Source organism: Sycon ciliatum, chromosome 3 (genome assembly GCF_964019385.1).
Source record: "Sycon ciliatum chromosome 3, ocSycCili1.1, whole genome shotgun sequence".
NCBI lineage: Eukaryota > Metazoa > Porifera > Calcarea > Leucosolenida > Sycettidae > Sycon > Sycon ciliatum.
In genome coordinates, this window is record NC_088645.1 from 3841195 (window position 1) to 3868939 (window position 27745).

Sequence of the window (27745 nt, forward strand, 5' to 3'; positions counted from 1 at the left end):
GCAGGGAAACAAATAAAATTCGAATAAACTATTTCAAAGAATGATGAAAAGTGAAACGACTAGCACTAAAATGAGAACAGAACTCAGAACAAGAATAATGTAGGCCAAGTGGAAGCAGATAAGGATTGGTCCGGCCATGCCTAAAGTGATCATGGGTCATATAGTTAGTCAATCATACACCACTGGAGCAACGGCCAAAACCTGGCACTTACCTGGTATGGGTGTGTCTGTGAGGTTGTATCGAAACCACGGAGTAGAAAAACAACGGTTTTACAGTCGAAATGGTTTATTGACCCAGTTATATAAATGCTATTGAAGTCTGCAGCAGTCACATCTTGAACAGTCAGACAAGCATATATGCACGACTGTTCAAACGCCGTGTTTGGGTAGACAGCCACTGCTGGCAGGGACATTTTGGCAGAACAAGCAAAAATAGTAACTTCCCGGGTACGACGGGCTTCTCGAGGGCTCCAGACGCAGTCGCGAGTCAGTTAAGTGTCAGTCCAGTCGACAGGAAGCGCGAGCTCCGACGTTGGGAGAATGCAGTTTCTTCACAAATGTACCGCTAACTCAGTGTCGTAACATCTTAGCTCGACGTCCTACACACTCCTGAAAACATTTCCAACCACTTCTCAATGGCTGAAAGACTTCCAAACACTCTCTGACTAACGCTTTAGTGCTCGGGATCAGCTATCAGTTGATCGACGTTTTTTTTCCATTTTCGATGTGATGTTTCCAAGAAAAAATATCTGGGCCAAAAAGTTGGTCTGGTCATGGCTGGATCGTACAGATCAGTTCTGCCTGCCCTTCAATGGAAGCAGACTACGGATGACACTCATGACAAATGGCACCACAACAAATACATTATCATAATATTAGTTTCTACACATATTGACATTGTATTGTCAGAAACAGTCAGAAGAATGCTGATAGCTCTAGTGACATCCAACATCCGGATATTTAGCTCATCATCACGTGTATGAGTGAATTTCTGTAAGGACGAACTATCACATTGCCAAATTTCCAAATTCATTCAAGTTGGGTCTCTTTTTCACTGGTTGGCCTACATCTCCCTCTATGATATTTTCGCAGAGGAACCCTCCGTTCATTGGCTATTGGACAAAGTCAAATATCTGCCTAAAGTATGCACTGAAACAAGGAACAAAAATTAATGAAGAAGGGCTGAGCCTTCCTGCAGCTTCATCTGTGAAAAGAATTCGGGTCGACACACCCATTCCCATAGCGCTGCATATCACATCCGAACCAGTTCCGTTATTTTACAACGTTTCGGCACTTGACCATCATCAGGTAATAACAATGAATACCGTGAAAGCCACACAAGAGCAGTATATACGCAGAGTGTAGGGCCAAAAAAGATGCGAATTATGTCACCTAGTATGACAGAGAGAGAGAAAAGGCGCAACTAGCACATCACGGAGGAGAAGCAGCAGAAGGTAGCGCGCATTGTGCTCTGTGAATGGCGTTGCGCAGAGTGTAGCGCCAAAAAATAAAATGATGCGAGTTATGTCACCTCCATCTCAGATGGATTGACAATATTAAGTGTGATCTAAAGCACGCCAATATTGATATTTCTGACTGTTTTGAACTGGCTCTAGACAAGAAAGAATGGCTGATGCTTGTGGAAAATGTGCTGCGCTTGCGTAGTTGTTCTTACTGCGATACGTTCTAACAATAATGAGATGCCTTTTGTCGGCTCTTCTGCCTGGATTTCGTTGACAGATGCGTTAAGCCCATGGATCCTTCCATGAGTGACATGCGAACTGTAACTATTATTATTATTGTGGAAGAGAAAAGGACATATGGATACGAGTTAAGAGTAACTCTCCATCACTGTAACATGATACTATATACAGTCAGAAAGTGCAATAACTAGGCACAAAACTGACAGAGTACTGAAACATTCGACGTCCTGACACCTAGCTTCAACACATCTCCTCTTAACTCGTATCCATATGTCCTTTTCTCTTCCACATTTATTTATGGCTCAACATCCGAGTTTCAAATTATTATTATTATTTGGAAAGGATTGGGAGAACTTCATATTCAAAGGATCAGTCGGGGAAGTGAACTGCTTGAAAAGAGAAAAAAACGCCAGACCCACCAGGACTCGAACCTGGGACCCTGCTTGTCATGAGCAATGCTCTAACCACTGAGCTATGGGACCAGGCTGAACCCAGAAGGCGCTGACAAGTTTTTCACTCCAAAGGCAGCTCACAACACGTGCCACACATACTGATGGCACTTGGGTCTTTTTCCCTCCCCCTTTGGAGTGAAAAACTTGTCAGCGCCTTCTGGGTTCAGCCTGGTCCCATAGCTCAGTGGTTAGAGCATTGCTCATGACAAGCAGGGTCCCAGGTTCGAGTCCTGGTGGGTCTGGCGTTTTTTTTCTCTTTTCAGGCAGTTCACTTCCCCGACTGATCCTTTGAATATGAAGTTCTCCCAATCCTTTCCAAATTTAATCACTTTCTTTCACCTCTGGTAGTTTCCAGAAACTGACCGTGGTTGGTCCCCTGGGGGAGGGAAAAAGACCCAAGTGCCATCAGTATGTGTGGCACGTGTTGTGAGCTGCCTTTGGAGTGAAAAACTTGTCAGCGCCTTCTGGGTTCAGCCTGGTCCCATAGCTCAGTGGTTAGAGCATTGCTCATGACAAGCAGGGTCCCAGGTTCGAGTCCTGGTGGGTCTGGCGTTTTTTTCTCTTTTCAGGCAGTTCACTTCCCCGACTGATCCTTTGAATATGAAGTTCTCCCAATCCTTTCCAAATTATTATTATTATTATTATTATGTCACCTCTATACAGAGGGGGGGGAGAGAGAAGGTGCAACTGTGCACATCACGGAGAAGAAGAGCGCGCCGTTGTGCTCTACGATAGGCCTTGACGGATTATGCTAGCATTATTTTTCGCATAATTCCTACCAAAATCGAATAATCGCATAATTCGAGGCAAATTGCATACGAATCGCATAAATTGGAATAATCCGCCTGTTCGCATCAAATTCCATACAGCTGTACATGTTCTACAAGTACAAGTACAAGTAAATGCACCAAGAAGTCGTAGGTTTTCGACTCCCTTGATAACATGTCCAGTCGAGTCCACTACAATCAGTGACGGTCGTAGCTACATGTACATGTACATGTACATGTAGGTCACACGGTGCGTTGACCCCGTTGAACTTTTGCTACTACAGTACAGCGCCCTCTACAAAAAAATCCCCTGTTATTTTGCACTGAACCATCAAACATGTACATTAGCAGCATATGTGAGCATAATGCGGCATAATATGATAACTTTTAGCATAAAAATAGCATAATTTTGCAATTTTTTCAGCAATGCGAAAAGCATAATTTAACGAAAATATTAGCATAATCCGTCAAGGCCTACTCTACGAAGTGAGGGTACATGCCAAATAATTTTGGTGTTATTAATTCTAGCACAGGATCTAGGAGGGGAGCACGGAGCCCCATGAGTCAATGCACTATGAGGTTAAAACTTCCATGCCAAACTGTTACCACCAGGGACGCGACGAGGTATCAGGAATAGAATGGTTTTGAGTGACCCGCCTCATATTATAATTATTCAGTGATATTGAAGTAGCAGCATGGGAAGCTGAGAAAATTCACAACAAATCCCATCCGGTGCTTATGTTTACATGGGGCTTGGCATCACGAATCTCAATCGCCTCGCGCAGTTTGCGACGGGCTCGATCAGGCTCTCTTCCTATTACTTCAACTGCAGAGAATGCACTTTGCCCATAGTTAAGCTTACATCCAGGGTGAGTGGTGCGAAAATGTTGGCCCCATGGCTTGTCGAGTTCCTGGTGTCTTGCCTCACCATTATGTTCTTCCAGGCGAGTTTCCAGAAAGCGGCCAGTCTCACCAACATATTGTTCCCGACATTCTTTGCACTTCAGCTGATATACAACATTCTTCTGCATACATACATCCTGTCCCCCGGATATACACGAGATACATGGCCCCTTTGGGCGACCTCTCTTTTTCGGTTGTAGCGGATTTGCAGCCTTGACACATAGAGGAGGAACGAGGGCGGGGCGACACAATGTGCGCCTCAGGCTACCAGTGTGCTTATATACGACTCTAACCGGAATTTTATACTTTCTGATTGCTTTATTCACTGCTTGATGTACTTTATTTGACTTATATGGAAGCTTTAGAAATGCGCAGCATGGGTTGGCATGGCGACGACGCTTTGGCCTTATGGAGGCAGTGCGTGCCTCTTCAATGATTTTCTCTGGGTAATTGTTCAATCTTAATTGCTCATGAACCATCGCTTCACTTTCTGCACGCATTCTGGTATTCGATGAGAGCCTCTGAGCTCTTTGGAATTGTGACGAAGCAACTGCCAATTTGATATGGTGGGGAACTGCCGAAGTATAATCAATGAGTAGACCACTAGCACATGCCTTCTGGTACAGCTTGTATGCCAGCTTGCCTTCCTGGATCATAATTTTGATATCCATATAATTTATGGAGCCACTCACCTCGCTGAGCTCATACGTGAAGTTGATACTTGGGTGTGCAGAGTTGAAATGCTGCACAAACCGCATCAAGCTCTCTCTGCCGTGGGTCCATAGCAGCAGGATATGGTCGATGTAGCGTTTGTAGAGGAGCGGTACTAACGGAGAATCCTGCAGAAGCCTGGCCTCAACCGTATGCATGAATAGGATCGCAAATGGGAGTGCAAGATTGTTACCCATTGCAACCCCGTCCACTTGGTGATAGATCTGATGGCCGAATCTGAAATAGTTGTGGCTGAGAACAAACAGCAGCAGATTCCGTACCCCGCTCACACTCAGCCCAAACATGTCGATCCGCTGGGAATACTGCTGCAGCATATCCACCACTGCCTGAACGCCCTCCCGAATAGGTATGCTCGGATATAACCTGACTACATCCATGGACATAACAATGGTGCCATCGGACATGCGTCACAGATGTGGGTTATTGCTTCCGTCGTGTTAGCCAGGTGGGCCGGGACAAATTGAATGAGCTGCTGTAGGATGCGCTCCAATACAATAGATACTCCAGTCGTTGGGCTGTCGCACGCTGCTACCACGGGTCGCAATGGTAAGTTCTGCTTATGGTCCTTTGGAAGACCGTACCACTCGGGGAACTTCGGACTGCTTGGTAGGATTGACTTTAGGAGTTTTGAATCCATGTTCTTGCACTCTGACAGTATTACTTCTCCTGTCTTGGTCTCGTAGGACTCTATGGTCAAATCTACTTTCTCATACATGGTCATGTTCGATAATGTCTTCTGCTTTCTGCAAATACAGCTCCTGTCTCATAGCAACGAGTTTTTTACTTTTATCCGATTGTTTGTGATGGTTTCTTGGTCTGTGCGAAGTTGCTTCAGCTCCACCCGCTCTTCCTGCGTCAGATTGGGCTTAGAGGGTGTGTGTCTGTCGTAAGCTCGTAACACCTCGTCGCGGAAGTTGGCCATGTTCCTTTCGTCTTTGTCGTCCATCTGTAGGGGCTGCTTAAACCCACGCTTCATTAGCTTCCACAATTTCTTGTCCTGTCTGATCTCTGGCGGTGGGTCCTCCTCTTTGAGGTCCACACCCTGAGGCTGGGGCTGTTGCCACCGGAGGGTGAACGCCATCCTCTCAACCGATGTCTCAACATCTGTTCGTTCTTGCTTGGTGAGCCTCCCCGTCAACGGGACAAAGCTAGGTCCATGTTCCAGCAGACGCCTTGTCTGGTCGGACACACAGTCGCCCACCACCAACGCCCGCTCATTGACTGGCTCAGCATTGGTCGTATGCCCACCGGGTGACGCAACACCAACGGCGGCAACAGGAGTTGGGCCGCGGGGTGAGCTGTTGGTTCCCGCCACACGTTCATCCGCCTCTCGAAGCCCAGAAATCTTCCGATTTAGTCTGGCGTTGGAACTTATCTGTTCTTCGGTAACCACTGCACGTTGAAGAGAACGGATCAATAGATAGTCCGACTGTGTAAACGTCCACAGTTGCTCTCTAGACTGCTTGTATCGCCTCCCGCGGTAATCTTTCTCTGCGCATTTGTCTTCGATGGCATCGCAGAGAAGACGGCGGCAGTACTGATGTCTCCTGTGTTCTCTGATGGTCTTGTGACTCGTTGATGCTGGCTTCCGCACACAATTCGAAATAAATCTGGGGATCAATCCCTCTCGCCGGCACTGCACCATAAGGCCAAAGCGTCGTCGCCATGCCAACCCATGCTGCGCATTTCTAAAGCTTCCATATAAGTCAGATAAAGTACATCAAGCAGTGAATAAAGCAATCAGAAAGTATAAAATTCCGGTTAGAGTCGTATATGAGCACACTGGTAGCCTGAGGCGCACATTGTGTCGGTCCGCCTTCGTTCCTCCTCTATGTGTCAAGGCTGCAAATCCGCTACAACCGAAAAAGAGAGGTCGCCCAAAGGGGCCATGTATCTCGTGTATATCCGGGGGACAGGATGTATGTTTGCAGAAGAATGTTGTATATCAGCTGAAGTGCAAAGAATGTCGGGAACAATATGTTGGTGAGACTGGCCGCTTTCTGGAAACTCGCCTGGAAGAACATTATGGTGAGGCAAGACGCCAGGAACTCGACAAGCCATGGGGCCAACATTTTCGCACCACTCACCCTGGATGTAAGCTTAACTATGGGCAAAGTGCATTCTCTGCAGTTGAAGTAATAGGAAGAGAGCCTGATCGAGCCCGTCGCAAACTGCGCGAGGCGATTGAGATTCGTGATGCCAAGCCCCATGTGAACATAAGCACCGGATGGGATTTGTTGTGAATTTTCTCAGCTTCCCATGCTGCTACTTCAATATCACTGAATAATTATAATATGAGGCGGGTCACTCAAAACCATTCTATTCCTGATACCTCGTCGCGTCCCTGGTGGTAACAGTTTGGCATGGAAGTTTTAACCTCATAGTGCATTGACTCATGGGGCTCCGTGCTCCCCTCCTAGATCCTGTGCTAGAATTAATAACACCATAATTATTTGGCATGTACCCTCACTTCGTAGAGCACAACGGCGCGCTCTTCTTCTCCGTGATGTGCACAGTTGCACCTTCTCTCCCCCCCCCTCTGTATAGAGGTGACATAACTCGCATCATTTTATTTTTTGGCGCTACACTCTGCGCAACACCATTCACAGAGCACAATGCGCGCTACCTTCTGCTGCTTTTCCTCCGTGATGTGCTAGTTGCGCCTTTTCTCTCTCTCTCTGTCATACTAGGTGACATAATTCGCCCCTTTTTTTTGGGCGCTACACTCTGCGTCTTGTGTGGCTTCCACGGTATTCATTGTTATTACCTGATGATGGCCAAGTGCCGAAACGTTGTAAAATAACGGAACTGGTTCGGATGTGATATGCAGCGCTATGGGAATGGGTGTGTCCACCCGAATTCTTTTCAAAAGTTAATGACTTGCACAAAGATCTGAGCTGTGAGTGAGACAGAGCAACTCTCACCTAGCTCAGTGCACCCAGCATGCAGCAGTTATTGTGCCTGTTAACATCGATGGACACGAGTCATAAACTACAGTCCATGTGGCTTTACTTTTCTGAACTTTCTACTAGTTCTTCTCAATTTAAGTGGTATCACGCTCCAATCTGGTGTGAAGACCAAAAAATCAGCCATAGTTTTGCTATTGTTGAGAAGGAAGAGGAGTCATACTCGCAGACACAACGAACAACGAACAATTGGAACGGGTTGTTGGGAAGACATTTATTATAGATAAAGAGACGGAGACAACGACGAACGGAGCAACTACATTATGAAAGAGAGAGCGAAATCGAGTGAGTGCGGCAAGATGAAGGCCATGTGTAGCTATGGCAAACATGGGCGCGCAAGTAGCTACCCAGGTCAACAGAACAAAAGTTGACAAGAGGAGACAAAAGGTGAGTACGAGTGTGCATGCAGGTCAGCTTGGAAAAGGTTTTAGAAAATACAGGAGGATGTACCTAACACTTCTCGCTCCACATATTCTGGCATACACAGAGACATAGACAGCAATAGCGACAACACACAAAGCGAAGGGTAGTTGGCCACAGCCAGATGTGAACCGGATGAGTGAGGTATGGAAGCAAGCAAGGACTGAGAACAGGGTGTCTCAGATAGAATAGTCGTGCCAGTGGATAGCAGAAATAGGCCATGATGCAGAACCACTTGGGACCGTCAGATTAATTTTCCTGGACCGAGCCAGCCGGGAAAAAACTCTCGCGCCGACGGACGCATTTGTGAGGGAAAAAACCGGGTGTATATCCCCAATGGCGATTAGGCATCATGTAGGCATGGCAAGCACATCGCAGCAAACAGTGATAAAAAGCATTGATAATATGCACAGAAATAAAGGGTGGGAGGGCAGGACACTGGTGAGACTCAAAACTGACTGAAGAAGTCAGGAAAAGAAGCGACAACAAAGAATGCACCAGATGCCATATTTGCAACTGAAAAATATTCCGCGAGAAATCTTTTCTCGCCTATCTCGCTGCGCTCGGCCGGCGAGAAATACAACTATTCTAAATGGAACAACAGTAAAGGATAAAACAGTTCATCTGAACAAATCCAGGACAATCCATAAACACAGAAAATGATTATCCAAGTAGATTGGTACAATCCAACTCGGTCATGTGGATGATTCTGTAAGTTATCATGGGAAGCATATTGTTCGAAATCCTAAAAATTGAAAAATTGCAGTTGTGTGCATCGCCACACGACGCCATCGCCATGTCACATTCGCAATTTCGCATTTTTTCTACTAATTGAAAGGCTTGTGTCCCTGTGCATGGCATGGAAGGTTGAACAAAATCAACTCTTCCATTTCTCCTGATCTGTACAGTAGTACGGTGGTATTCACGTTCTTGACATTTACATTTGTCACCATAAGCCACCATCATAAGTACTCAAATGGTTCCTGCCACTCCTTCCGTAGCGTGCCATCGCGCCCCGTCAAAATGTGAACTAGGCAATAGAGCCAGTGTGTGATGAATGTGAATGCGCCACTTGATGATGCTCCAACAAGTCCTTGTACCGTGGTATGTATTTTGTAAGAAGAGTTGTGGCTCAACCGTATGTCTAACACAGAACGTATCTCATAGCACAGTTTTGTTACAAGTACATCCAGAATGATGAAAATACTCAAGAGATGTGCATGCTACACACTCTGACATTGTTTGTTCCACGTCCTCCCAGACAGAGATACATGACATTGTAGTTCAGTCACTTCTTCAGTACATGGAATACAGTTGCCTCGTTGTAACTAAACTGGTATGCATAGTTGCTTTCCCAGAGACCCAGTTTTCGGTTGCAGCTGAAAGGGTGTTTGTGACTTTCGACCAATCCCTGATGCAATCATAAAAATTATTTGCAATCCTTCGCCAAAGTGCATTTTCGCTAGAGCCAGGCTATGGACACGTAGGGCTTCAGAAAGGTCTACAATGCCTAGTTTCTAGGCTAAGTCCAGTCGGATATAGTTGCTCAGGGCTAATGAAATGTTCATATCGGAACAAGTGAGACTTCAACAGTAGCTAGTACTGTAATGTTCCTGAGTGAACATCAAGTTAGTTCCCGCACTCCATAGATCAACTTCACTCCACAAGTCCCAGACAACAACTAAAGTTTATTTACATAGAACAACAAAAGATAAAGATGCACAACCAGGATCCATATATGTACACAGTACGGGAATGTATATGGGTAACCGATCCCGGAACGGATCAGGTACAACAACGGGACCACAACATCTCCCTTTTTATGTTCGAAGAGAGAGAGGTTACAGAGGTAACAGCTCGAAGAATATTTAGTCATATACATACAGAGGAGATAGGGTAGAGACAGACAAGTACTACATGCAGTTCACGATCATCAGTGTCAGCGACTGGAGTGATCATAGCATGAGTAATGACTATTGCGTTTACAGGTCGAGTCTGTTCAGCGGCCGGGATGGACGTGCTGATCGGCGCAAGGTAGGCTGGAACTCGACATCAGCGGATGGAGGTTCTGCAGGTGTAGTGACATTCAACTGCGGTGTTGGTTGCACATCAGGTAGCAACTTGACGTGGCGACGGTTGCGGCGGTACTCAGACAGGTTGTCGGTCGTGACAATATAGGATCTGTCGGAGACGCGGTCTGCAATCACGGCTTCGGAAGCGAGATCTTGCACCCAGACTCGGTCACCTTGGGTCAATGGTGGCAGAGATTGTGCTCGGTGTGACGAGTCGTACGTCTCACTCTGTCGGTCTTTCTGCCTCACCTCGAACTTCCTTAGCTTGGAAATATCAGGCCAACTTGGAGCGAGGGATTCCGCTGTACATGGGAGGTGTGTGCGTAGACGACGACCAAACAGGAGCTCGGCTGGCGAGTAGCCATTTGCGAGGGGTGTTGACCTGTAGTTGAGTAAGGCATCGTTGAGGCTGTTGTTGGTCTTCAGGAGACGCTTGAATGTTCGAACCGCTCGCTCAGCTTCACCGTAGCTCTGTGGGTTGTGCGGGCTACTGGTGCGGTGGGTGAGCTGCATTTGGGCTGTGAATGCGGCGAATTCAGCAGTTGCGAACTGTGGACCGTTGTCCGACACAAGGACTTGAGGGATGCCATGGATGGCGAACAGCTCGTGGAGTTCCTTGATGACGGCTCCAGAGGTAGTCTTCCGTAGCGGGATGGCGTGAATGTACCTGGAGAAGTAGTCGACAGCAATGAGGTACTCCTGACCGTCATGTTGGCAGAGGTCGACTCCTATTCTCTCCCATGGCAAAGAGGGAAACGCAGTTGGAGACAGAGGCTCTGGCGGCTGAAAACGATGCTTGGTGCAGGTCAGGCAGTTCTGAAATGGCACGTGTGATACCTGGCCACCAGACGGAGGATTTCGTACGGGCCAGGCACTTGGTTATGCCTTGGTGGCCGTCATGCAAAGTGGCAAGTGTAGCTTTGCGCTCGGATGCCGGGACTACGATCCGAAATCCGTGGTACAGCAGACCGTCATGAACTGAGAGTGAGCCACGTTCGTTGCGGTAGGCTTCCAGGTCTGCGTTGACCTTGGTCGGCCAGCCATGGAGGGTATGCTGGATTACTTGTTGCAGGAATGGATCGTCAGCAGTGGCTGTAACGAGAGCGTGTTGCTTGGTAGGACTGCATAGAGACGACAGGACAGCGGCGATGGTGGCTTCCGAGTCACTGTGTAGGTCGGATTCGGTTGCTGGCGTGTCAGGAAGAGGAGCTCTGGACAGCGTGGCGGCAAGAACCATGTTCTTGCCAGGCACGTACTCCGCCTGTACATCATAGCGCATGAGTCTGATGAGTAGACGTTGGCAGCGTAGATTAACTCGGTCGAGGTCACGAGTGTTCATTAGTGGGACCAGCGGCTTGTGATCCGTCTGAATGGTAAATCGGGGCGCTCCGTAGAGGTATTGATGGAAGTGTTCACATCCCCAGACCGAGGCGAGGAGCTCTTTCTCGATCTGGGCATACCGTTTCTCTGCTGGTGTCATGGTGCGTGAGGCGCACGCGACAGGCTTCCACTCATTGTCGTGGAACTGTAACAGTGCAGCACCCAATCCATAGCTGCTCGCATCAGCCGTGACGATGGTCGGTGCAGACGGGTCGTAGTACGCGAGACACGGGGCTGAGGCAGCTAGGCGTTTGAGCTCTGTGAACGCTAGCTCATGTGCTTTGGTCCATTGCCACGTCGCGTCGCACCGCAGTAGCTCGCGCAGTGGGGCGGCTACGGTCGACAATGACGGCAGAAACTTGGAGAGGTACGTGAAGAGTCCGAGTGCACGACGGAGCTCTTCCACATCAGCTGTTTCTGCGAGGCGCTCAATGGCATCCAGCTTAACTGGGTCAGGGTGGACACCCTTGTCGCTGATCCGATGGCCCAGGTACTTTAGGGACGTGCATCTGAACTTAGACTTGTTCGGATTCAGTGTCAGACCAGCATCACAGAGTCGGTTCTCGACGGCGAGCAGAGCAGCATCATGCTCAGCCATCGATGAAGCATAGACAATGATGTCGTCTATGAACACTGCTACGTTGGGAATATCGCTGAGTAGACTTTGTAGCCGGTGCTGGAATATCTCAGGCGCGCTCGTTATGCCGAAGGGAAGGCGCTCGAACTTGAAGCGGCCATAGGGAGTGATAAACGTCGTCAACAACGACGCTTCCTCGGAGAGTGGGATCTGCCAGAAGCCAGACGTGGTGTCCAGCGTAAATAATATGGTAGAGCGACAAACACCTCGTGAAGCCCCAGGTAGCAGCGTGAGTCAGAGTCGCTCATGGAGTTGTGCTAAACAGACGTTGAGAGCCAGTATGGCTTTTCACAACGCTGTCACCTCCAACAACTAGTCGCACGTCCGCGTGAGGGACAACAATGCGAACTTAGAAGCTGCGACTTCGGCGGTAAAAGTCATGAAGTTGGTTGCTCCAACGAGGAGCACACGCTTCTTGCCGAACTTGACACTTGACTGAGTCACGACTGCGTGTGAGAAGCGTGTGAGAAGCGTGTGCTCCTCGTTGGAGCAACCAACTTCATGACTATTACTGCAGAAGTCGCAGCTTCTAAGTTTCTTTATCTTGTTTTTCATTTGCAAGTTAATTGTTTACACACACATTTGTGATTGCTCTCGCTTTTTAAATTGTTAAAATTCACACAAGTACGTACTAAGTGAATTTCACGGTTCATGGCCGATGCACTGTCATATGGCTAGGGTAAGATGACTTAAAAAAAATGAAAGAAGATATACAGTTGAATCCTGCTTTCCGACCAGTCCGACCACTTGCACTCGGTCCTTAGTCTACCTTCATAAGCGCGAATTCAGAACTATTCTGACATTAGGCCACCTCACTAAACCGCCCACCTCAACTATCCCGCCACCGGATAGTCATTTTTGCAAATCAGATATTTTCAGACTTTAGGGCACCTCACTACACCACCCAGCTTTACAATCCGAACACTTCTGCTCAGTCCCGAATTTTGCTTTGCAAACAGCCAAGGCAATCGCTCTTGAGTGAGTCGCAACAGTACCTGCGACGGGGAGCAAAGGTTCCTGATCGATGTTGCAAACAGCCATCCATGGTGAAGCAATTGGCGTTGCAAATGGGCAAAGCAATTGCTCATGCTTGAGCGGCAATAGTATCCTCGACTTGGTGCAATGACTACTGATTGGCATCGCAAACAGCCAACCAATAGTGTTTAATTCCACTCTCAGTTGGAACCCAGCTGAAAAGTCTGTCATACACGAGTGGTACTCGAAGTACATCTTATCAGACGATGTTGTATAGGTCAACATTATTTTGTATAATTATGTGCTTATGGGAGGAAAATCTGTGCGACGAAGAAGAACCAAACTTAGCAGGTTCACGCCTTGCCCATGTATGTACTGAGTGAGTTCCACTGTATGTCTATCCAAACAGTTCTGTTGATTGCAATTCTAAATGCTGATACAGTCAATGTTTGCATTCCCGACACCATCATCCTGTCCAGTGCTGTACTTCTAACCAGGCATTCACCATTGGCCTGAAGCTATTCCACTGATCCAGTCCGAAAGACTGTAGTTTTTGACACACTGCATCAGTCGTATCGGCGTGTTCAGCATTATCACTCCTAACCTTGGTAGTCAGTTTGAATCTCACTTCCTGTCCACTTAATTCCACCTCTTTAGTACCTCATGTACTCCTACCAAAACTCACCACCCCGCTGTGAATGGCATGGTGGAACATCTGCATTGTCACCTGAAAGCCGTCATCACTGCCACTGGAAATACTGCACGCTGGAATAAGGCTCTTCTCTTAGTGCTCCTCAGCATCATATCAAATTGTTATATCTGGTCTATCCTCTTTAACTGCTGAGTTTCTGTTTAAGGAACTAAACCATACATATTCTGGGTGCATTCCTTGCCAACAGTACTGAGCTGCCACTATCCACTACAGAGTAGGTGTGCCGTTTGCGTTCTGCTATGGTCCGTCTGCAGCCACCACCTCACATGGCTAGCAATTCCACTCTCTGCGTGCCCGTCAGCCTGCCATCTCTCTTGCATTAGTTTGTTCATTATGATACAATGCAGAATCCCTTGCAAGTGCCATCCAATGGTCTGTTTCGCTTTTGAAGCACAGTCCAAAGTACTGCTCCGTCGAAGTCAGTGGATGATCACAGTTTATCTCTGTTGATCGCTTGAAGTCTGCTTTCATGGACTCAGACAATTGTCGCATACGTGAGCTTCGTGATTTGAATCTCGATTACTTATTTATAATTTTACTACTTTCTTTTTCACGTCGGCTCTACGCGACGTCATTTGGTTTCCCCAGCTCTGCTTGTGAGGCGCATGTGCCATCCTTTTTCAGGGCTTTTTGACTTTTGCTGAGAGACAGAGATGCAAAGAATGAATCTTGAAAGTATTTTACTATTTATGGCAATGTCGCAGTGCTGAGTGTGAGTTCGTGTAGAAGCATGTAGCCCTTTAGATGCAAGAGTGAACCAAGAGCGCAGAGGTGAAAGTGTTCACCACATGTTGGTGCCAAAAGCCGATCCTACGAGCAAATATGGCGGATCCATCGGCTGGGCTACAAACCAGGAAACTGCGCACGACGAGCGGTTTCAAAACCCTGGCAGAACTGGAAGTGGACTTAGACAAGGCCATCAGCAATGCAATTTCGGGGACCACGATTACCTCAGCGAGGCCGGTATTTATTGATTTTGACCAACATTTAGAGGGATCTTATGAGGCACTAGACAAGTACACGGAAACCCTGCTTACGTTCAATCCTAAAAAGCAGGACGACAAAGATATGAAACAAAGGGAGTTGTCAGAACTTGATAACATGCAAGAGGATATCTGAAATTGAGTTCAGTTATACTCAAGAGCCTAATTCTACAATTTGATGAAGTGCATGGGAAATAAAGCAAAGACTCAAATGACACATTTGGAACCCACACACTGAATTTGGAGAACATACTCACGGAACTGGTTGATCTAAATAAAGCAAAAATGTCTCAGGGTTCCAGCCAGACTTCCAGAAACTCCACTGGGGTTAGGTTACCGAAACTTGAGTTGCCAAAATTCAATCGCGCTATGCTACAGTGGAATGAATTCTACGACGTTTTTCAACATTCGGTGGATACATCAAGAATCTCCAAGGCAGAAAAGATGAGCTACTTGAAAGGTTGTCTTACAGGCATGCAAGGGATGTTTTAGAGGGCATGCCGCTAGATGATGCAAATTACGATGGCGGGGTTCAAATGTTGAAGGAGGGGTTTGGGAAGCAGGAACGCGTCGCCAATGCTCATTACAAATCGCTAATGGAAATTCCAACGGCATTAAACAACACCAACACACTAAGAAAACTCCACACACAGATCGAAAGGCATTTGCGATCTCTGGAGGCTGTTGGCAAAGATATGAACCAGAAAATCTTCTTGTCCATTGTCATGGCAAAGCTGCCAGAAACCATAATTTTCGACTTGGAAATCACCCGCGGAAACAGTATCTAGATTGTTCACACACTATGCAAAGCTCTGTTACGATATGTCGAAGTAAAGAAAACATGCACTGCACACGCCGACAGTAGGCTAGTCACAGACAGCCCACGCAGTGTTGGCGGTTTGCCGAGCTACACACGTTCATCGGCAGAAGCTCTACTATCACACACAGCACAGCTGTCACCACCCCGATGCTTTAACTGCAAAGATACCCACTTTACAGACGAATGTACGAAGTGCGTGATGCTAGAGTAGAGGAAGGCAAAGACAGAAAACCGGTGCTTCGTCTGTCTTCGGTCGGGACACACCGCACGAAACTGCAACAACCCCGACCATGCTATCACTGTCAATGCGACACTCACCACAGATCCTTGTGCCCGGAGAAGTTTGGAGGCAAAAGCACGAACGCACGGAATGGAGATGCGAAGCCATTTCAATCAAGATCTGCAAACGCACGGTCCGAAACAGCAACAATTGCTGATTGCAAATTTGACAGCCTGAGCCAATGGAAATTCACACAGTGAGTGACACAGAACAATCGGCGGTGCTTATGCAGATGACTTTAGCTGACCTCACAGATAACGACAGCAAGCGGTCTTGCCGAGTGCGAGTGTTTTTCGACACCAAACTCTACACGGTCCTTTATCAGCGAGGCGACGCAGAACACCTTGAATGCCGACGTCATTGGTGAAGATGCCCTGTCGATCGCTACGTTTGGTTCAAAGAAGAGGGAGACCAAGGTCTTGAAAGAGGTCCAAATCCAAGTGAAGACCATTGATGGCGGTAACGTCCCCATTACAGCAAACATCACCCCGAACATCAGTTCTACAATGAGGCGCCTGCCAATCGGTATGAGGAAACACCCCAGCCTGCAGCAAATGGGCTTAGCAGAACCCATTGCTGATCGACCAGAAGTCGTGACAATAGACATGCTCATTGGTAGTGACTACTACTTCTACACTCTGCAGCCTGAAGACGCAGTGTTGAAGTCGTTCAATGAGACGGTGAGGTTGTCAACGGGCGATAGCGTTGAATGGCCGTAGAAAGATAGTGCGTCTGACACATCTCTACCAGAGAATTACAAGCTTGCAAGTGGCCGGCTCTGCTGGCTTGTGTTGCATCTGCAATCCTCGACAAATGCAACGGCACCATTCAACGATAACTCAACAGTGGCATCATCGAGACAGTCAACATGACCGAGAACACTGACGCCTTGAAACACAACATTCCACACCACTGCGTAGTGAAGCCTGACAACACGACAACGAAGATTCGAGTTGCTTATGATGCGCCGAGACGAAACCCAACAACCACTGCCTGAATTATTGCCTCGAAAGTGGGCCAAGCTTGCTACCAGATCTGTGTGGAATTCTGGTCAGATTTCATCTGAAACCGATCGGCATAACCAGTGACGTAGAGGAGGCATTTTGCAAGTCGGGCTGACGATGCCTGATCGAGACATCACCCGATTTCTTTGGCTCAGAAATGTCCATCAACCAGTCTCCGAAGACAACATAGTAGTGTACCGATTCAGCCGCTTGCCATTCATTTGGTGTAGTGTCGAGTCCGTTCCTTCTCACAGCCACGCTTAGTCATCACCTCCACATTCTTCAGCCTTTCAATCTTTCCTGATTTATTTCAATATTTGGCGTGACTCCTTTTATAAAAGATTAGGAACAATGCCACTTTTCTCCCTCCTTTCCCGTTTTCATCCCTTCTTTGTGTCCATATGTGCCAGATAACTACTATGCATAAAAATTCTGGTGTGCTTGCCAAGTGGGTGTGTCTTAATACCAGTTGTCTGAGAACACACACATGCATTAGTGGAAGTAAGAGGCAGCTGAAACCTCTACAAATGCAGTTGAATTCCAGGACGATGCCCTGATGCTGCTTCTTAACCTTGTTCCTACCCACTTGTAAAGGTGTGATGAGCCCAAAAGTGAGATTATTGTCAAATCCACGCAGAGTTTGGACATTTCAGAGGGTTTCAGGTGTTGGGCGGTTCACAAGCCAATTGAATCACCTTTCCAAGATTCCTTTTGAAATTCTCTACCCTCCCTCGAGGAGACCCAAGTTTTCAGAAGTGAACAAGTGCGAGAAGTGTATACATGTGTGTGCATGCAGTGGTGTAGGAAGATGTTTTAGTTTCGGGAGGGGGGGGGGGGGGACTTCCAGCCACTGACCTGCTCATATACTGGTGTGGTCGTACCGGTAATCCTTCTACAGAAAGTTGTAATTGTTCAAGTATTTCACTCTCCATCACTGGACATGTGAACACCTAGTACATGTCTTCCCTTATTAAAACGAATCCGGTTAGTACATTTACCCCGTTAGTAAATAGAAATCTGAAAACCCTGGAGAAACGTGGTCTATAGAACTGTTTACAGGTCCGGTTACAACAAATCCGTTAGTACATAAAATTCGTTATAACGACTCTTTGCCCAGGTCCCTGGAGTGCCAAACCCTCAGTATAAGATAATATTGACCAAGCAGGATCAAGGCTAAAACACGTAGGATAAAGCAGAAAGACAAAACGTATGATATCTATGTATTCGTAAATATGGACGATCCTTTGCATCCAAGGAAGAGTTATGTTGGAGATTTTCAATTATCTTATAACGAGTTGAAGCATCTAATATTTATGTTGTATCGAGGGTAGCCCCGGTAAGTACGAAGCAGTACCTATTTCACCATTAGCTGCACGTCCTGCTACAAGATAAGTCTCATTATAGGATAACTTTTTTTGATGGCCCAGAGATTATCTACTAACGAGGGAGGACCTGTACTAGTACTCGAATCTGGACAAGAACAATGAATGTCCTGTGCATGTATGTTGAATACAAGAGATTGCATGCAGCGACCACTGGATAAGTAGCTCTGACTGACAGCCTGGTCAATGTCCAAGGAGAAATTTATCTGAAGGCGAAATGTATCCGTAATGGTGAATTAGAGGCAACCGTAGAGCAACATTTACTGGTGAGGACAGTGGGATAAGTATAAGTTCGAAAAAACCCCGATTTTCAGCTATTACAAACAAGAACCCCGGACTCATCACACGCCAGTGATAAAAACCCTGCGACTAGGAGTAGCATGTTCCGTTCATAACGAATTTTCCACGATAGTGTAGATGACTAATGTGACCCTGATGAAAATAATCGTCTAGAGGTCATCGAATGATAGCTGCATGCCTCAGGCTCAGTTTCTCCATGAACATGTTGAAATGTATTACCACTGGTCAGTCGTACCTTGCTTTCCGACAAGTAACAGTAAGTCTCAAAAACTTCTTCTGGAGAGTGGTTTTCTCCAGAAAGCTGCGAAATAGCAATGAGAAGAACTGACTCTGTCTGAAGCAAAGTACTGTCGCCTTTCTGATTTCGAAGAAAACCTCCCACGGAAAATAACGCTTTTAAATTAGCAGCTACAATTCAAAGAGGACCAAGCGAGGATCTAGCAATCGTGCTTCACGCCGGTGGCACTCACTTCTACTTGAAGTATTCTAGATGTCATCCAGTGTAGACTTTCTGAGCCTAGCGCCTGTCAAGTACACTGTACAGTGCTGGGCAAAGAGAAATCCAACGCCATGAATAAAATAGCGTTGCTGAGCACTACACTACACTACACTACACTGCCCTAACACTACACATACTGGTCTGTGCACTACACTGCCCTAACACTACACATACTGGTCTGTGCACTACACTGCCCTAACACTACACATACTGGTCTGTGCGCTGCACTGCCCTAGCACTACACATACTGGTCTGTGCACTACACTGCCCTAACACTACACATACTGGTCTGTGCACTACACTGCCCTAACACTACACATACTGGTCTGTGCACTACACTGCCCTAACACTACACATACTGGTCTGTGCACTACACTGCCCTAACATTACACATACTGGTCTGTGCACTACACTGCCCTAACACTACACATACTGGTCTATGCACTACACTGCCCTAACACTACACATACTGGTCTGTGCACTACACTGCCCTAACACTACACATACTGGTCTGTGCACTACACTGCCCTAACACTACACATACTGGTCTGTGCACTACACTGCCCTAACACTACACATACTGGTCTGTGCACTACACTGCCCTAACACTACACATACTGGTCTGTGCACTACACTGCCCTAACACTACACATACTGGTCTGTGCACTACACTGCCCTAACACTACACATACTGGTCTGTGCACTACACTGCCCTAACACTACACATACTGGTCTGTGCACTACACTGCCCTAACACTACACATACTGGTCTGTGCACTACACTACCCTAACACTACACATACTGGTCTGTGCACTACACTGCCCTAACACTACACATACTGGTCTGTGCACTACACTGCCCTAACACTACACATACTGGTCTGTGCACTCGAACGCGGCGATACTCTATTCATGAGGTTGGATTTCTCTGCGGGTCAGCACTGTACATGACAACAGAACCCACTGCAGGGTCAGCTCTTACTACGATCAAGCTGATTGCATGACTCGTACTGATTGATCTGCATGCTTCTCGCCTGCACGTGCAAACATGTTCACTGAGTTTCGGCCCTACATCCACCAAAAGGTTCGGGTAACCTGCCCCCCCCCCCCTTGCCCCCCTTGCCCCCCCCCTCCCCCACTTCCTACGCCACAGGCATGTATGTGTATTTGTGCTTGTGTGTGTGTGTGTGTGTGTATGTGTGTGTGTGTGTGTGTGTTTGTGTGTGTGTGTGTGCGTGCACGTGTGAGAGAGCATGCGTGTGTCTGGGTATGTATGGGTATGGGTATGGGGTGTGTGTGGGTGTGTGATTGTGCCTATTTGCATGATCTACATGTAGGTGTTTGAGAAAGGAGGAAGGGAGTTGAACAAGTTTGGTACTGAAGGAAGTGGACCAGGACAGTTCGTCCTTCCATGGGGTATTATCTCGTCCAACGGCAGATTGCTGGTTGGGGACTTTCACAATGACCGTATCCAGGTTAGGCTATTGTTCTAGGAGGATATCCATGGCATAATATATGTGTGTGTGTGTGTGTATGTGTGTGTGTGTGTGTTTGTGTACGTTTGTGTAGGTTTGTGTGTTTATGAGGGTGAGTTTATGTGCATTTTTGTGTGTGTATAGATTCTTGGTTGGAGAAAAGCAATTCAGCACACAAATCCCAGAAGCCATACAGTTTCGAGTCTTTCGACTAGGCCTTTCGTAACATTACTTTTCAAATCGAATACAACGGTGAGAAACAAGGTAGCAAGCATTTCCTTATAGCCACCACTTTGCCGGTCAGAACATTAACAAAAAAGCATTTTAAAAGATAGCGATTGTGACGCTGTTGGGGAACTGCACCCACACTACAAACCCACGGACACCACAACTCGCACAAGGAGTTCTAAAATAGACTATATTAAATATTTACATGGTTTTGAGAGTGAAAGCAAAGCTAAGTGCAAGACACAACTCCTTGCAAACTTCCTCAAGACACAACAAGAACACAAGAGCAAATCTGCATGCGTACAGAACGGCCTGGGTCCCGGAAGCATGTCGGGACACAGGAACACAAAGTGCATGCATGAGTGCATACACGGAACAGCATACACGTGCGCACGCACGTGACAATGATTACTAGGCAGCGCACATGAGGAATGTTTGCAGCACAAGGGTACAACGGGATACTCCATTTCACCCCTCCCCCTGGTGGCCACATGATGGACACCACAGCAATGAAGAGCACTAAAGAAAGAAAAAGAAATAGAAGGGAAAAGCAAAACACAAAAAACCCTGCTCAGAACGAGCTGCAACAATAGCAAACTCAGGCAGAACCAGTGTCTCGAAAACGCACAGGAGGCTGTAAGGCAGATCGGTCACGCAGCGCTCGCTGAACAACCGGGACAGCATGCAGAGCAGCAGCATCAGGAATGAGCAAATCATCCCCAGGAGGAGCAGCATGATAGATAGGGACCTTTGGCAGCATTGGCAGCTGCACATTGGGGACACTGCTGCACAAACTGCTGACAAGCCTCAGCCATACACGGGAAGTAACAGGTAGACCGGAGAAACTGGTAAGTAGTCTCCCAACTGCTGTGACCAGTGGACTCATGAGCAGAGCTGACGACCTGATCACACAAGGAAACAGGTACCACCGGAACACACTTGACATCGTTGGGCGGGAGCTTGACAGTACGGAACAAGATGCCGTCACAAGTCGTGAGCTGCGACTTCACCCTGGCGAATTCCGTAGCGGACACATCTCCACCAGCAGACAGTTCAGCAATAGTCGCATGGATCACCGAATCTAGTTGTTGGTGTGCCGCGATTTCTGGCAAGGGCACACAGCGAGGTACTGCAGGAGCGGCAGCACTTACGGACGGAGTCTTGGACTTCTGTACTGTCTTCCAGTACTGCACAAATTGGCTGGGAACACGGGTAAGACGGTCAGCAAGATTCTTAGCCGACGGCACCCATTGGACAGACACGCTCATACCTGTGGCCTCCACCATGTCGTCTAAGATCTGCAGGCGGCGCTGAACCACGACCTCCTGCAATCCACCAACTTTGACGCGACGCGATGCCTCCAGCTTGCCAGAGAGCCAACCGTAGACAGTCTTGGAATCAGTGTACAGCGTTACACGTGACAGCTTCCACTTTGCTGCAAGAGAGAGACCGTTCACAGCAGCGTCCAGTTCTGCCACATTGATATGTCGGCGGTCGTCCTCCTTTCGGAGCCAAGCCTGGTCCTCCACCACATGACCGTTCGCAGTCAGCACGCAGCCGTAAGCAATGTCGGATGCGTCACACCAGACAGACCAATCATTCCCAGCAGGGGCAGGCCACACACCGTGTACAGGGTCTTCCTGCAGGGCACGCTTGCGAGCGTCCTCGCAGAGACGTTGCAAGTCATCAGGCAACGGTTGATCCCAGGGTGCAGCGGTAGCACATGCCAGGCGCTTCATCCACGAACACAGTGGACGCAGCCATGATGCTACGGGGTAGTGACTGGTTGCCTTCCCACACCACTTGAACACATCACGCTTGGTCATCAATGGTGATTCGCTCAGATCGACATCTTGTCGTCTCCTCCAGGACAGCTTGCCACTATCGTCCGCAGAGAGTTGCAGACCGAGAATTGTGGCAACTGGGAACGGCACGGCAGGTTTTGTAGGCAGGCCATAGGAAGCGAGACAATCAGCTACCGCATCCGCTTGGTCACAAGGTACGACAATGTCGTCGATGAAGTTGTCAGCCGAACCAAAGTCTCGGAGTGAATACTTCACGATAGCATCCATGAGTTTGGGCGCTACTGAAAGCCCAAAGCCCATGCGCTCCATCACGTACGTCTTCCCCTGCCAAAGGACGGTCTGGTATGGCAGCAAACTGGGATGGACACGGATGTTGAGATATGCTTTCCGAATGTCGAGAACAGTGGACTCACTGGGACGTTGACGCCACTCACGGATTTTCTCGGGACAGACCGGCACATCATTGCCGGGGTTTGACACAATGAGCTGGTTGAGAGCACGGTAGTCAAGGCAAGGCCTTACGGGAGTCGACAGTTTGTGCTCCTGACAATTAGCAAGCAGTGGCAAGACTGCAATGGGTGAACCATGCACCTCAGCATCGTGTGGTACTAGCCATCCTTGGTCAATCCACATCTGCACCTCAGCTCGAAACAGCTGCTCTTGTTCTTCAGAGAGCTTCTTGCGTGAGTATTCACCGAGACCACTACCGACTCGGTCTTTGGGGGGACTACCAGCGGACCACCTCCATGCGATCTCCCAGTAGCCGTCTGCTGGATTGAAGGTAGCGGTGCCATCACTCATATCAAGGCGCACCACACCATTCTCCTCAGATATTGTCACATGACGAGACAAATTCTTACTACTGCTGCTGTGTGGTGGCGGCACGCTAGGTGTCTCAGGCAGACTCCCGAACTGAGCCCTGCACAGCTGGCCGGTCAATTCATCATACTGCAAGACGACACCACCATGGCCCGAGATAATGTCCACACCAAGAAGAACATCTGCGTCGACTGACGCTAGATCGTCCACCACGAGAAATGCCGATTCCGTGTCCGGTAGCTGGACGGCAGCGCTGTGGCGGCCAAGCCGCATGGATACGGAGCCGAGAACCGGTACCGGATCGCCGGTGACACTCACTATGGAGCTGGAACACGGGGACACATCCAGGTTGAGGGCTGACACTACGTGGGCAGCGACAAACGACTGGGTTGAACAGCTGTCGATAGCAGCACCGTACTCATGGGTCGTCTCACCAGACACCACGTCAACAATCATGCGCGGCAGAGGCGAAACTGCGTGGGGTACCGGTGAAACAGTAGCGGCCAGACAACCAGTCAATGTTGGCTTGTTAGAGCCCTTTTTCACAGCGGAGGCAGACACATTCTGCGGGCAATTCGGTTGGATGTGGCCAAACTCGTGGCACTTGAAACACTTCGGGCCTTTCCGACCACTACCACCAGACTGACCACCATTGCCACTGCCACTAGCGCCAGAACTTCCATTGCCACCCTTGTGTGGCGATGGCCGTTGACGTTGGGGACAATCCGGTTTCCTGTGACCTGGCTGCTTACAGTGATAGCACGTCACTGTGGAACGACTTCCCGATGCGCTGGCCACAACGCTGCCAGCAGGTCTCGGCAAACTCTGAGAGGCACGCAGGGTCCGCACCTGGCTGACACACTGGGCCAGGGTCAGGTCGTTGATCGCCAGCTGCATTCTCAGCTGGAGAGCAAAATCTGGTGGCAAACCAGCGAGGAACTGCTCGAGCAGCAGAGGGTCCCTGCCATCGTAAGTTTCCATGTGTCCACTGGTGGCCAGAAGCCGGCGCAAATCCGACACTCTCATCCACACGTAGGATGCGCTTCACAAATTGAGAGTACGCCTGTGCCGGCGTCAGGCCAAAGGCCGATCTCAATGCCGAAGCAATAGTCTTGTCATCCTTTTTGTCCCTGTCCGTCAGCTGGTTCCAAACGACAAACGCTTGGCCCTCAAGGAACATGGGGAGCTGCGCGGCACGTTGGGCTTTGTTGGTCCAACCATGATGACCTGCCGTGAGCTGAAACTTTGTCAGAAAGACTTCCAAGTCCTCTCCTCGACCACCCGTGAAACATTTCACTCGAGGCAACGAACTCGCCGATCCAGACATACTCTACGCTCGTACAACAGCAAATCAAACTAGGCCGGGTTTCGGTACCACTTGTTGGGGAACTGCACCCACACTACAAACCCACGGACACCACAACTCGCACAAGGAGTTCTAAAATAGACTATATTAAATATTTACATGGTTTTGAGAGTGAAAGCAAAGCTAAGCGCAAGACACAACTCCTTTGCAAACTTCCTCAAGACACAACAAGAACCCAAGAGCAAATCTGCATGCGTGCAGAACGGCCTGGGTCCCGGAAGCATGTCGGGACACAGGAACACAAAGTGCATGCATGAGTGCATACACGGAACAGCATACACGTGCGCACGCACGTGACAATGATTACTAGGCAGCGCACATAAGGAATGCTTGCAGCACAAGGGTACAACGGGATACTCCATTTCAACGCCAACTAAATGTTTACCGGTCAGAGCATTGACCAAATAACACTTTAAGAGATAGCGCTAGTAGCACCAAACCACCTAGTGAAAATAAATAATTTTAATAGTATCAAACAACAATAGGGACCACAGTACTACAATGTCAAAACAGTGACAACTTTTGGCACATACTTCTTTTGCACACACAGTTCAAATATGCACATGGCACTAATTACAAACATGGCACTCCTTGCCACTTTGCCACTCAAGCGCGTGTGCTCAAATAATCTCACCTTGCTTTTCTGGAGGCAGTGTACATTGCAAAGCTGAAGCCTGAACTGTGTGTGCGATAGAAGTATGTGCAAAGGTTCTCACTGTTTTGACATTGTAGTACTGTGGTCCCCATTGTTGTTTGGTACTGGTAATATTCATTGTGTCATTATTTAGTTGATACCACTAGCGCTTTAAAGTACTATTTGGTCAATACTCTGACCGACAAATATGAGGTGCAGTGGCGGGTTTAGGTGGGGTGAGGATTGGGGGGGGGGGGGGCGCACGCCCTTTCCCCCCCCTCTCCCCACCCTCCTCCCCCTCCCCCAAAAAGTTCGACCTTGGTTTGAAAGAAACACCAGGCTGCTGCATGCACAGGCGGTAGACTCTACATGGTGGGAAGCAGTTTCCAAAAGCAGCTGCACTGACCGTTGGTGTGTAGCGGTGCACTGCAGATGAAACGATCGACTCTGCACGATGTCTACACTTTTGTTCAGATTCCAGGACATGCTCAATTTGTCTTGATAATGGCGTGCAGTGATGTGCAGAATGCAGCACTACCCAAGCGGGACTAAAAAACACGGCTTGGGATCGTCAAGCGCCTCTTTCTGCAACATTGTACAACAGTGTTTTGAGGATGATCCCCTCGGGATTCGAATCATGAATTGGTTGACTTGAAGACTTTTCTGCGAAGTTTCAGCCACATCCATGGACTAAAAGAAGCCAAGCTCTGGCCTGCAGAGCCTGGATGGATTTTTGCAGAGCGTTCTTGCGACGGCGTAATTCCTGTTCCAACAGGAAACCGTGGGAGTGATCAAGTCGTTGCAAGTCCAATAGATGACTTGCACAAAGATTGCCTGGGTTCGAGATAGGGCTAGTGGACCTTCTGACTCTCACTTCCCGACCTTTTGACTTTGAGTTTGAGACTTTCGCTTTTTGCCTGACGAACGCTGAGCTAGTTTTTTGGCTAGAGTTGTTTTGATTTGGCTTGCATCGTCATGCGGAAGCACTGCTGCGCTTCTCAATGCACCAGCAGACGAGATATGGAAGTAAGGCTCTCATTTCATATGTTCCTTTCTGAAACGGGAACGCAGAAAAATTGATTCATGCCATATGGAGATGAACTTAATGAGGTGATTGATGTAGTGTACAAGTAACATGACAGATGATTGTGCAATAATTATGTAGTAACTAAGCATGAGATACTGTAGTCTGTAGCCTAGTGTACGTCTGCAAGAAATACCTGTCATGTAATAATTTGTAATCGGTTGGATAGCTAGCAGTGTGACGTACATTGTTACAGTCATGTGCACCATGTCATCTCCCCCCCCCCCCCCCCCCCCTCTTCCTCAGCCAAATCCTGGACACGCCACTGTAGTTGGCGCCACTAGTGCTATCTTTTAAAGTGTTATTTAGTCAATGCTCTGACCGCCAAAGTGCCAGTAATAAGGACATACCGTAATGTCGCATATAAAAGCAGGTGCTTACAGCCGTATAAGCCGAGGTTCAAACCATGCTTCTATCCAAGTCATGCTTCTCTTCAAAACATGCTTCTACGTCAACATCAAAGTCACATTACGTCAGTCCGGTCATCACGCGATAATATGCCACTCGAAATTGAAATTCATGACTGGGACATGAGAAGTGTCTGAGAATCCGCGATATTCATGTTAAAACAAAATGGCGTCACGATTTATTGAAAGTGGTATAGTTGGTGGTACGAGAGTTCAAAACCATTTGAACTTCATACTGTTCGTCTTCTTTTTGACATGCTCTCTTTCCATCGTCCTTAGCTTTTGTTTGTTGTGAGCTGTTTTGGCTTTCTCCTGTACCTCTGGGGGATGCCAAGTGATGGTTTTGAGAGGCTGGTGATGGCTGTGAGCGAGAGTTTGCCGATCGGCGTCGTCCTCGCTGTAGCGATGAAAATACTAGTTACTGCGCACCTGGCAGATATCACAACACATCGGAGCGTCCAGAAGCAAAGGAATCTTGGGTTTTCACTGGAATCTAGTTCCTCCAGCATCGTGTAGCCCACCGTCGGTGAATGGCGGTCCAGAAAGGTCGAACCTGGTCTTCTGCAGCATCTCGCAGTCCTGCGAGGCACACCGTGTACGCCTGCCATGTATTGTACAAATAAAACTCATGCAGTAGTGGACTCTACAGTGATGAGTCTCAGCCTGTATGCTGCAAAAGACACAGGAAATGTGACTGGTGTCTGTACATTCAGTGACTGGACGCCAACACCCCAGTCTTCTCCTGCAGGATCTGTTTGACATTGACATTATGCAGTAGGTCGGCATCATTGACCTGGTTTGGCAGCTATCGTAATAGTATCTGCCTGGTTGGATGTAGCAGGTTGGCGTTTGCTCGTTGTCCAGTCCGGAATTTTCTTGTAACTCACGGTGGAGTACGCGCAGGGTTTGTGATCATCCCTGTTCACTTCAAAATTATCAA

General features: G+C 48.0%; 1 protein-coding gene across 1 annotated transcript in view; it reads left to right on the plus strand.

Moving 5' to 3' along the window:
• The window catches only part of LOC135811232 (uncharacterized), a 362326-nt gene that overhangs the window by 279294 nt on the left and 55287 nt on the right, over positions 1-27745 (plus strand). Inside the window, exon 14 of the mRNA XM_065324432.1 lies at positions 20325-20462. Within this exon, the coding sequence (XP_065180504.1) occupies positions 20325-20462 (138 nt within the window). The remainder of the gene's footprint in view (positions 1-20324; positions 20463-27745) is intronic.